General features: G+C 35.0%; 1 protein-coding gene across 1 annotated transcript in view; it reads right to left on the bottom strand.

Annotated features, from left to right (window-relative positions):
* Positions 1-13,003, bottom strand: part of LRP1B (low density lipoprotein receptor-related protein 1B) — a 2,342,762-nt gene that overhangs the window by 825,499 nt on the left and 1,504,260 nt on the right. The window contains exon 33 of the mRNA XM_006834597.1: positions 2,093-2,233. Coding sequence (XP_006834660.1) covers positions 2,093-2,233 — 141 coding nt within the window. The remainder of the gene's footprint in view (positions 1-2,092; positions 2,234-13,003) is intronic.

Below are 13,003 nucleotides of genomic sequence, written 5' to 3'. Positions count from 1 at the left end.
ATGAAGTCAGAAATACTAGCATGGCTTAATCTGTTGGAATATTAGCATGGCTTATTCTGCTGATGTTTAAGCCTGTTGCCTGAAAGTCCACTTGACTAACGAGGAATCTCAACTCTCCAGTGATCTATGTCAAAAATGATAAATGAAGTAGCTAATTATACTTTGAAATCCAAAGAGTAGTACTGTTAACACCTTAAATAGTCCTAAATTGCTCATATTTCATACTAATGAGGCTTTTAAACTACCTGCAGTGATTGTGTTAATGGAATTGTCTTTAACACAAATGCTTTTATAAGCAGATTTTTCTAGTAAAAATGCTATTTTCTCTGCATCTTTAAGCTTTGTCATATTATAACATTGATTTCTAAGTGTTAAGAGGTCCTTGTCAGTATGGTAACACTTTTCACAGTGCTTAGCACACTCAACTGTACCTACAGGATGAAAATCTCAAAAGGTGAAGAAAGTCCTGTTAGCAGGAGCAAAGCGAGAAAAAATAAATGAGCTAAATTTTCCTCACAGAAACTTTATTGGAATTGTAGATTTAAAAACTGATATACTAATTTACAGTTTCATAACAAAGCATACACTTGTTCACATTTTTTAAAAGTGAATATAGATTTTTTAAATGCCTTGTTTGGAAATATCATTTATGACCTGCTTCTCTTTTCTAATGTACTTTCAGATATAATCTCATTAAATATAGACTAAGATTTATCATAGGACTCTAGGTGTTTATAATTAACAAATATATTTTGTTGAAAAATCCATGAAAATTTATAATATATTTTGAACACTAATATTTTATACCAAATGCATAGTCTATTCCCAGTGACTTGCAAACCAGTAAACTCATGCATTATAATGTAAAAATGTTAGATTACTGAAATGCTAGTGAAGGTTACCCTGATCCTTCTTATTATGTTCAAAAAAATTTGTCAGAGAACAAATGTTGATTTTTGCAGAAGATTTGGGGTGTTGATGTCTGCTCAATTATGGAAGGGATTCAGAAGAAACTCATCCATTTACATCATTTTAACATTTTTTTTGTCTCTTAAAGTTATTATTATTATTTTTTTTTTTTTTCCTGGAGAAAACATGTTTCCTTCTGGCTCTGGTAATAAATAATTTGAAAGCAAAATTTAGCAAGTTATCTGTATATGGAAGGAAAAACCTCAGTATTGTCTCCATTTTGTCTCTTGCAGTACAGGCATGGATCTCATTGCTGTCTATAATAAATTCTTGATGGTTCTCACAAGCGTTTAAAATTAGAACATGATCCCATTGGTTCCCTATCCTTACCCCATTCTTCTCTGTTTTACTGTACATGCTCCAAATCTTTCATGAAAATGCCTTACCTCAGTTTCTAAAAATCTTGAAAATTTTTCATAAAAAAATCACATGAAGCTATGAATTTTCATGATAGAGAACGAAGTAGGAAAATACAGAACAGAAAATTTTTTTTTTAATATTTTGTTTTTTAGTAGGGGGACTTTGGTTCTATCATGGATCATAGAGAAAAATGAAAAAAGGGTACTAGCAGGTGTGGGACTGTACTAGCTGGCATCTCTCATCTATTTACCATTTGGGCAATGTGACAAGCCCACCTATGTAAACCATCTGTTAGTTCTCTCACTCCATTTCCCTGCACATTATTTGAACAATGGAAAACAAAAACTCAAACGCTTAGAGCCAAGCAATGTAGTTGCTTTAGAAGATGAAATGCTTATGTCATACGTAGTCTGTCTGAAATCCTTTAGTTCACTCATCATCTGACATTAATTACACACTTTTTATATTTTGCTGGGATCATTTTCTTATTCTTTTACTTTTTAAAAATTAGGAACTGATGAAACCTCTTTGAAAAATTAAGATTCCTAGAGTAGCGATGCTAATATTTTGAACACTCATTATATTAAAGGCTTTTTTCCCCCCCTTATAGTACTGAGCTGCATTTTTCATCCTTTGCTTTTCTTTTCTTTTTATATTAGAAGCAACAATAGGAACTTTCAGTTGTTGAATTTAGAAAATAACATTAAAAAGAGAGAGCATTGTATGTTGAAAAGGTGTACAAATTCATTACAATGTGATTTACCTTGCTGTGTTTCTTTGTCATACACTTTCATATGAACAACCCCAGAAGTCTTATTTCGTAGGACAGTGGGGTTTCTTCCATCTCTTTTGCTGCAGGTTCCCAGCTGAGCTAAGTTTTGGTCTGCCCACCACAGTTTCTTGTCTATAAAGGAAAGAATTTTTTTTAAAAGAAAAAGGTAATCATTTTATTAAATAATAATAAACAGCTATTAAACTATAATACTTCCTGATTACTCTTGTTATATATCCATAGTCTATTTCTAAGGGAAGCAGTAAAATCACTTTTACTTTAAAACGTGCATGTCAGAGTGACAGTTGATTGTTCAGACTTTCCTTCTCCCTCTATAATTAGTGATCCTTAACTTTTGCTTTTGTCTTTAAAGAGAGCTGGTATAAATAAAAACTTATTTCAAATTATTATGAGAGATTTTTATTTACATACTTACACATGATTATAGTAGTTTTATATTATATTTTTATGTGAATAAAAACATTCAAGCAATTGTGTAAGTAATAATTATAAGAACAGATATTGTTCTCCTAGTTTATATTTAAAGTGTGTATTGCTTTGAATCACTGGCACTATTCATTACTGTAGTGTCTTCACAGAAAAGCAGCTCTTCTTTTTAATTTTTTTTTTTTTTGCCATTTGCACATTTTTGCCCAGAATTGATTTGTTTACACTGTTAAGTTGTATCAGGAACCATTGTGGTGTCAGATATGTGAAGTATAACAGACAGTGAAGAGTCCCAACTCTCAGAAAGCTGGGATCCTAATAAGCATGACACATTTGCTATTTAATTTTTATAAATTATCAAAGCAAAGCTTAAAGAAATTATTGTTCTAATTTCACAGAAGGAGAATATGATCCTCTTAGAAATTGTTAAGTTCCTTTGAGTGGATCCCGACTCATACGATCTTATCTCAGGTTTCCAAAGTTGTAAATCTTTGTGGAATCAGGCACATCATTCTCTCCAGGAGAAACTGCTGTAGTCAAACCGTTGACCTGTGGTTGACAGTGTAATACTTATCCTCTAGAGATGCCATGTTCCTTGTTAAAGATTAAATTACTGAATAAAATTCACATATTTTATCTTCCTATCTCCAAACATGTGTTCTTTCCAAGTACATTAGAAATTTAAAAATAATACAATAAATTAAAAATAAAAGGTGCAATATTAAAAGTTTCTAACAGTTTAGACGTCCTCAACAAGATTTGGTTGCATTGTCTATTAATGTAATTGATGCCAAATTGCAAACCTGAATAAAGTTGAACTGACCAAAAAAAAAAATAGGAGATGAATTAAAAACAGTTGAGAATACAGAACCATTTCCAAGTAAACTTGAAGTGTTGTTCTTAAGTGCCATGGAGTTGGTTCACACTCACAGCAGCCATAGGTTTTCCGAGGAGCCATTGATAGGTTTGAACAACCACTTTGCCATTCGAACCAATCTTACGGTTCAGAAATAGGGTCATTTAATTTTGTTAAAACTTTTTTTATGTGACTTGAATAAGAGTTTACAAAGCAAACTCTTTTTCCATTCAACAATTCATGTACATTTTGTTTCGTGATATTGATTGCAAACCCCACAATGTAACAGAATTTTTCCCACTTCCTCCCTATGTTTATCATTTCTATCTGTCCATTTATCCTGTCTCTTGTTGCCTTCTGAGTTTTATCCTTGGCAAATGCTGTCTTTTAGGCAGCATATTGTTGGTTGCTGCAAGGAGTGATGCCCCCTAGTGTTAGTGTTCACCTTATATGCCTGTCAATTGTTTGACTGTTGTGGGGCTTTAGGATAAGTACTGGACTGCTAACTACAAGTTTGGAGGTTCAAACCCACTAGTTGCTCCTTGAAAACCCTATACAGGGTTGATATGAGAGGAGACTGATTCAACAACACTTAACAATATTGTTTGATTAAAAGGTAACTTAATGAAGTTGGGGTAGGGGTTCAGTTCCAGTTCAAAGGGTGTCTAAGGGCCACAGTCTCAGGGGTTCCACCCGTTTCTATCTGACCAATAAGCCAGGTTTTTTTTTTTGTTTTTTTTTTTTATGGTTTTCAGTTTTATTCCATATTTTCCTCCCATTTTATCAAGATCCCCTTAATTATGATCTCATTCATGGCTGTGGGTAGTGGTTGCCAGATACCATCTAACTCTTTTGGTCTCAGAGTCATGGAGGGTAAAGTTCATGTGGTCCACTAATCTTCTGGACTAATTCTTTTCAAGCATCTTTGATTTTTAAGTCACTTAAATTTATTAGTAATATAATGCAGTCAAGGTGCTGTATGTTCGTTACAATGTAAGAATGTTGTGACTAAACCAGAGTTTAGTTTCAAGATTGCAACAGTTATAATATTGATATTAGTAATACCTGTTAGATATTATTTTCTTGCTTACTGAATCTTATATTGTGCTAGGCACATTTCTAGACACTATTCACAGACGGATTCATTTAATCTTCACAACTCTACAAAGTAAATACTAATATAATCAGTGTTCCATTTTATAGTTAAGAATACCAAGGTGAAGAGAGATTAGTTTACAGTGTGTTATAAATGGAATGGAGGGAGGCCTCAGGTTATGAATCAAGCACTAATTTCAGAATCATTTTATAATTGTAGATCTATTGTGAGCCCCTGCATAGATGGATGGGATTGAGTGACTCCTTTCATAGCCTACTGATATGGAATTTAGCTCATGTTGTGGAACTTAAGTAGCCCATCAACTTGTGTTTTTATTTGTGCCAATACATTTGCATAAAACCTGAGGTAAAGGGACTTTGACTGTTGTCTAAATAATCAATTTAAATTGCAAACTAGATCAGTAGATTTTAATATGCAAGAGAACAACAGATCAAATTATAAGCTAATTGCAACAAACCAGTAAGAAACTACTACTTGCTGAATTTTGTAGTTTTTTTTTGGTAAAGAAGTATATACCATCATTATCTGCAAAGGCTGCTAAAATAATTTCCCTTTTAACTAAATAAACTTCAAACAAAATACCTGCTGATTACTGGTAAGAAAGAGACCAGAGGAACCTGAGACTATGACCTTCAACCCCCTTTAGGTCTGGAAAGGAACTTACATTCGTGGCCCAATTTTCACTCAAACAGTAGACAGATATATGGGGGATGGAGTGGGCTGGGGGGGGAGGGTCACTAGTAAATTATGCTCACCATGAAGTGTTCAATCATTCAAGATCAAAAGCGCAACATTTACATAAGGACAATGTTGAGAAGGGATAGGAAGAAAGGTGGGATGGAAACAGAAACCACAGGCAGGAAGTTAGATAATTTGTGCATGGAGGGGATTGTAATCATTAAGATGAAACAAAGTCTATAATTTGTTGCATGTAAAACTGATGATCTTTTCTGTAAACCTTTACTGAACTCACAATAAAAAGTATTTTTAAATGGTTGTAAGAAATCTATAAAAAACAAAAACAAAAATCAACTGAACCAGATATAAAAGTCCAGTGTGGCGCAGTGGGTTAATACGCTGGACTGCAAAGTTGGTTTCAACCACAATACTGGTGGCTCAAGCTCACCAGCCACTTATCAGGAAACCCTATACAGGTTCACTATGGGTCGGAACTGACTTGATGGCACTTAACAACAACAACAACATATTCTACTATGTCAGACAAGATTTGCTACTCTAGTCACAATTATCTGGAAACAATCATTATTTTCATTATTTTTTATTGATATTGTGTAAGGAGACCTGATATCATAGTAGGTTAAGTTTTGGACTGCTAACCACAAGATCAGAGGTTCAAACTCACCGGGAACTCCTTGGGAAGAAGATTAGGCTGTCTGCCCCCATCAAAGATATACAGTTCAGAAACCTTAAGGAGCTGTTCTGCTCATCCTAGGAATCAGAATCAACTCTACGGCAGTGGCATTTTAATGTACTACTTTCTTTTTTAAATATATTTATAAATCAATTATTTCAAATTTTCTCAGATTATAGTGAATGTTGATATATAAGCCTTTTGGCATCCTTAACAATTTTTAGAAGTATACTAAGACCAAAGAGTTTGAGTATTATTGTTGTTATATGTGATCTACCAGCAAAAAGAACCAAAAAGTGAACACAAGTTTGTGAAATTTCTGAATACAGTGTTTAATTAAAATTTGTGTTCCCAGATAGTAATAAAGGAGTGGTTGACAAAGTAACAAAAAAATTAAACTTTCATCAGGTTTCTCTTCAGTGATGTTAGATACAAAAAGACAATGAAGAAACAAATGCCTTCAAAATTCTTAAGGAAAACGATAATCTAAAATTCTACAGCAACTACAATTAAATAAGTGTGAGAAGGGAGGAATGGGAGATAAATAAGCAGTTAACCTCAGGGACATGGCTGATGGAGTGAGACTAAGAGTTATAACACTGAGAACCCAGGAAATGTTTGAATGAGGCTAACGGTCTGATTGTACCACTCAGATAATGAAGATGCTGTCTCCTTCCTCACATTCTAAAACTCACTGCATCTGGAACAGGAACTATACAAAAGCAGTAGAACTAAAGAGAAGCATAAGAGAACAGAGACAATCAAACTCTTGGGACGATAGCTATCAATGTTTTGTTTCTGTTGCTATGTTGTTGTTGTTGTTGTTAAGTGCCACTTAGTACTGAGCCATAGAAATCCTGTATAGGATTTCTGAGGAACAGCTGGTGAGCTTGAGCCGCCAATTGTGTGGTTCAAACTGACTTTGCATTCCAGCATATTAACTCACAATGCCACACCTAAGAGGCTAGAAAAAATGTGGTAAACATTCTGAATTTTGAACAATTGTTATTCCCTTCCTCTGTGTTTTGCTGGAGAAGACCAGTCCCCACAGAACACACTCAAAATGCTAGACACACACTTTGACAGTCTCCTAGGCAAGAGATATGGCCTTGAAGCCTAGTTCTGTATTACAGCATGGGTGTAGGTAGGGTTTCTGAGACCCTGATACTGATCAGTTGGATCCCAATGGTTTGGTTCAAGATTGACAAGTCGGTGTAAAGAAGAGCTGAGTAGGATAACTGTGGCTATCAGAACCACCATAAAATAATTTTATGCCTATGAAGGTCTATGAGGATGTGGACAACAGACATCTCAGCAATGAACAGTGTATGACCAAAGTTATCCTTGAAAACTATTCTAGATTGTTGCAATTCTCTAAAAACATACTTTATCGCCTATAAATCCTTGAGCAGTGTTAATACATAATGTGCTTAGCTGCTAAACAAAAGATCAGAAGTCTGAGTTTATCAATAAATACCTAAAAAGAAAGGCCTGGTGATCTCTGTCAGAAAAAAAAAAAAACGAACAACCAAAAACCCAAGAACCAGCAATTTAAAATCGTACGGACACTATACTATACTTGACAGCATGAGTGGTCATGAGTTAGAGTCAAGTGGACTGGCTAATTCTTGCTTTCAGATTCTTTAAAGGCATTCAGTTCTATGCTTTTTCAAATTCAAAATTCTCTATCAGATTTTTTAAACCTTACACATGTTAATTTGTCCCACTTAATGAGATTAATTTTTAACACTGTTTCATAATCTTACAATGAATATTCATAATTATAACTGAGCATCTGGTGGTGCAACAGCTAAAGCACCTAGCTGCTAACTAAAATGTTGGCAGTTCAAACCTAGCCAGCATTTATTTCTGCAGGAAAAAGGCCTGGCAATTCTTCTCCCATAAAGATTACAGCCTAGAAAACTCTGTAAGGAAATTCTTTGTTCCATGGGGTCACTATGTAGAAATCAACTAGACAGCCCATAACAACAACAATATTATTCTAGGTGATGGTAGAGGGACAGAGAACAGAATAAATAAGATCGCTGCCTAAATAGATTTTATGTTTTAGTGACAGAGGCAGAGAAGAAATAAATAAACCAATAGAAAAGAAATAACTACAGACTACTTACAGTGCTTTAAAGAGAACAGCAAACTCAATTACTTATTTACCTTTATTTCTCCAGAAAACTCTCTTTTACTTGCATTTAATTTCTCAAGTACCACTCTACCATGTCCTACATTGACTTTTCTTAATGAAAATATCCATTTTATATAAAGAACTTTATTTTGGACTGTGTAATTAATACTTAGAATCAAACACACTTGTTTCACTTACATTTTATTCCCTCTTAAATTACATAATATAAAAATATTGAAAATATAAATAGAACTAAAATTTTATACCCAATTAAAGGCAGGTACAACATGTATTTCGATTAATTTTAATTATATTTTTAAATTATAATGAGGAGTTTTTAATAATGTTTACTTTCTTATGAATTAATTTCTAATTAATCACATTTTAAAAGTTCAGCATAAATTTTTAACTATTTCAGGGTTGTTGAAATCTGTGTTGTATACATTGGGTTCTAACTACTTCTTAAATTGCCTAACTCAGCTCTTCTATGTTCAGTTGCACCCACCTCATTTGTTTAGACGTCTTTAGGCCCCCAATTTCTCAACATTAAACCATTTAAGTTTAAAATAGAAAATATAATATAATGGCCAGTTGAATCCTGAATTTCAGATAAATAAATCAAATGCTTTTTGGCACATATTTGTGCTATGAAATTATTTGTTGTTTAACTGAAATCTAAATTTGCTGGGCTTTCTGTATTTTATCTGACAATTGTATTATTTTTAGTCTCTCCTGGGATATAAAACAAGAAATTACAAGAAAAAAAAAAAAGAGAGAGAGAGAGAAAGCAATAAAAATACATAAACTTACAAGGACAAGGAATAGAAATGAGATGATAGCAGTAAAAAAAAAAATAGGTTGAAAGAACGTGATGATAGGTGACTGATTCAGCAAATAAATTAAAATTAAAATCTGAATTGAAAATAGGTCAGATGCAAGCTAATTTGCACTGTAGAACCCTACAACAAAACAGAAATTGGGGGCCTGAAGACCTCTAAAACTAAGGAGGTGGGTGCACTTTAACAGAGGAAACTTGAGTTAGTCAATTTAAGAAGTAGTTAGAAACCAATGTATACAATTATGGAATGTCCTCTCCTCAACCTGGCCAGACTTCAAATTTACCTCCTGGGGAGGTTAAACCAGGGATCACTAAGTAAAAGACACCAGAAAAAGAAAAGAACCCATTGCCATAGGTAGATTCCAACTCAATATCATGTTGAAGGTTTGAGTCGATCCAGAGCCACCTAGGAAGAAAGACCTGACAATTTACTTCCCACAGATTACAGCAACTTTATGTAGATCTGATGTAACTCAATTCTACTCTGAAATACATAGAATGGCAATGAGATGAAATCAATTCAATAGCAATTGATTTCTTATCATTATATTAATTGTGCTTATTGAAGACAAGATTTCCAAATGTTAGAAAGGTAAAGAGAGAGCCAAGATACACCATATAATTGAACAAAGTGTCTACCATTTCCAAAAGATCAAATCAAATAAACAGTAAATATAAATACTCAGAGGAAACAGAAAACAAAACAAAAAGAAATTGCATGCTTGAAGCAAGAATAAACCAAGTTCAAATTCAATGTCATCAAGGTGACTTCTACTCATAACAACCCTATCTAGGGTTTGTGAGCCTATAAATCTCTACTGGAGCAAAAATTGTCATCTTTTGCTCCTGGAGTGACTGGTAGGTTTGAACCACCCACCTTGGGATTAATTGTTGTTGTTGTTGTTGTTGTGAAGTGCCATCGAGTTGGTTCCGACCCATAGCGACCCTGTATAGGATTTCCGAGGAGCAGCTGGTGAGCTTGAACTGCCAACCTTGCAGTTCAAACGGCTTTGCAGTCTGGCGCACTAACCCACCACGCCACACCAGGACTCCTTGGGATGAATAGTCCTGTGCTTATTCTACAGCACTATCAAGGCTCCTTTTATGAAGTATGAATATGAGGTTATAAAAAAGCGATATTTTTACACACCAAAACAAAATTTCTTAAGAGATGAAAATTGTTATAATAAAGAAATCCCCAAGTTGGTGGCAGGGGAGATGGGGAGAGGGAGAGTCCAGAAAAAAAAAAAATGAAAATAAATCATCTAAATTATGTGAATTTGAAAGATCATTGAGAAATGGAAGGGAAAAACAAACATAAAAGAATAATTTAGCATGCTTTTCCTGAACTGAAGGACATAAAAACTCAGATTAAAGAAATCAAACAAATTCTGAGCAAAAAGAATGAAAATAGACACACATTCTATTGAAATGACAGAATAATGGGGCCAAAGAAAAGACTCTAAACATTTATAAAAAGAAAAAGCTGCTGATAACAAAAGCCTTAAAGAACAGAAGAGCATTGGATTTCTCAAAACCCACATTAAAATTGAGACAATAAATAAACGTGCCTTAAAAGGTCTGATATAACATAATTTTCTACCTGGAGTTTTATACCTAACCAATGAAATGTAAAGGAGCTCTGGTAGCGTAGTGGTTACGATTCGGGCTGCGAACCGCAAGGTCCTCAGTTCGAAACTACCAGCTGCTACGCGGGATAAAGATGAGGCGATCTGCTCCTGTAAAGATTTACAGCCTCGGAAACCCTGTTCAGGGTCGCTATGAGTCGAAACCGACTCGACGGCACTTAACAACAACAACAATGAAATGTAAAGGTAGAATAAAGCCTTTCCTGACATTTTCTGTATTGACAGAAATGCCTTTCTCAGAAAGTCACTGGAAGCTATACTTCACTATACAGGGTGTAAACTGGGAGCGTGATGGCTCTGCAGCATAAGCAACAGACTTCATACCACAAGGTCAGTGCTTCTAGTCCAGCAGCCTTTCCATGGGGAAAAGATGAGGCTACCTGCTGCTGCACAGATTTACAGCCTCAGACACCCTATACTATGAGTTGGAACCCACTAGATGGCACTTAACAACAACAAACTGGGAAAGAATGAATGGGAAAGTAAGAAGTAAACAAACACCAGCTTAATGCCATCAAGTTGACTCCTACTCATAATGACCTTATGTAGGGTTTCCAGACTTTTAAATTTCTACAGGAGCAGAAAGCTTCATTATTCTCTCCTGGAGTGACTGGTGCATCTAGAAAACAGACAAAATACATAACAGATTCCCCCAAGGTGTTGGTGAATAAATATCTAATGACAATATCAGCGAACTTACTGATCAATCTATTTATACTGAAACAAAATATTGAACTTTCAGAGACACAAGTAAAATACATGTTGGGTAAACAATTAAGAGAGTGAAATCTCTGAATTCATTGCACAATATAACAAGTAAATAAATAGAACTATAAAATATTTTTTTTAGAGAAGAAAAAGAATAGGAAGAAGAAATAGCCAAGAGCTGAAAGAGAATATGTATGGATGTGTGGAGGGTAGGGCTAAGCCATTTTCACAAACTATACATGAGGGTGATATCTCCAAAGTCTCTATCTTTTGCCTAAATATCTTCTTCATTTCCATTCAAAGTTTTCAGCTGCATAGTTGTTGTTGTTAAGTGCCATGTAGTCGATTCAGACACATAGTGAGTGACCCTATGTAGGTCGTAGGTTTGCTTTGAATCACAGACCTTCTGGTTCAAACCGACCTTATGATTCAGTACATTATTCTACAGTGCCACACCAGGACTCCAACTGTACAGTGTCTACCTGAACATAACCTCACACTTCACATTACCGAAAAGACACCTCAAAGTTAACATTATAAAAGTAACATTCATTTTTTTCTTTTCCCTAATTATTGCTTATCCCCAGTAGACTTCTTCCAGTGAGTGACCTGCACTCTGTCATCAGAGGTGAAAAACATGACAGTTACTCCTTTTTCCCGCTCCCCATCTCCAATGGTTCTCCTGGGACCTCTGTCCAAACAAAGCAAACCCAAATACATCTTCTATTCAGACAGAAAGTGCTGTTCATTTTTCTGAGTGCATCATTGAAAAAACAGCAGTCTTCTAAAATGCAAATCAGAGTATGCCACTCTACTGCTTAAATTTGCCAGTGAAACCCCCCTGCCAAGCCCCATAGCATGGTAACATGGCCATCCATGACTTGATGCTTAATTTGTCATCACCAGATCCATTGCTGTCCTCAGCACTCCTTGTTCTAGTAATATTGAATATTGGTAGACTTCCAATATTTCAGGGAAAGATTATGGCAAAATCATGGAAGAAAATAATGAAAACATAGCTCATTTGAAAAGAAAAATAATTAAAACTATATGGACTAAAGGAATATCTGCATACCAGCATGGGTTCTTTAGTTATGATTATATAGGAATCATTACATTTTTACATTACACTTGCTGCAAATCAGGAACGCCCCTCCACCTGGTCAAGCAGAGGTGGGAATGTTTGCTATAGCAGTCCTTCAGCTTGTTAGCTGTTCTTCTGTGCTGGAGCAGTATTCTAAAGTTTAACTAAAAACCTATGCAAAAATCTATTTTCCGGTAGCAGTGACAGAACTAGAAGTCTCTTTTCCCAGCTATCTCCTAATGCATGTATTTTTTTAAAGCAGGAAATTTGGGGCATGATAGTGAAACAGAGCACTGGGAACAAAACCCAGGATTCTGCTTGGAAACCTTTGTATTCTTGAACTGACAGATATAACCCTAAACACTTTCAATTCATTGTTATATTGAGCAGTTTGTCTCACAGAAACTGAGGAGCAGTCTGGAGTTATGAGGAGAAAAATGTCAGGATAGCAGGTCATTTAATTTTTAAGTTGATGGTTTGACTGTCTTGCCTGGGAACTGTTATTGGGCAATAGAGGAGAGAATGACAGAGAACAGGAACAATTAGCTGACTAACCAAAGGAATTCAGAATAACTGCTTGCTATAATATCTGTTGTTGTTGTTGTTAGGTGCCATCGAGTCGGAACTGACTCAAAGCGGCCCCATGCACAGCAGAACTAAACAATGTCCAATCCTGGGCCAACTTCACTAC

The sequence above is a fragment of the Chrysochloris asiatica genome, unplaced genomic scaffold (assembly GCF_000296735.1).
Source record: "Chrysochloris asiatica unplaced genomic scaffold, ChrAsi1.0 scaffold00012, whole genome shotgun sequence".
In the NCBI taxonomy this organism is placed as follows: domain Eukaryota; kingdom Metazoa; phylum Chordata; class Mammalia; order Afrosoricida; family Chrysochloridae; genus Chrysochloris; species Chrysochloris asiatica.
The sequence above is the reverse complement of the archived record's forward strand: the minus strand, read 5'-3'. Positions and strand labels throughout refer to the sequence as shown.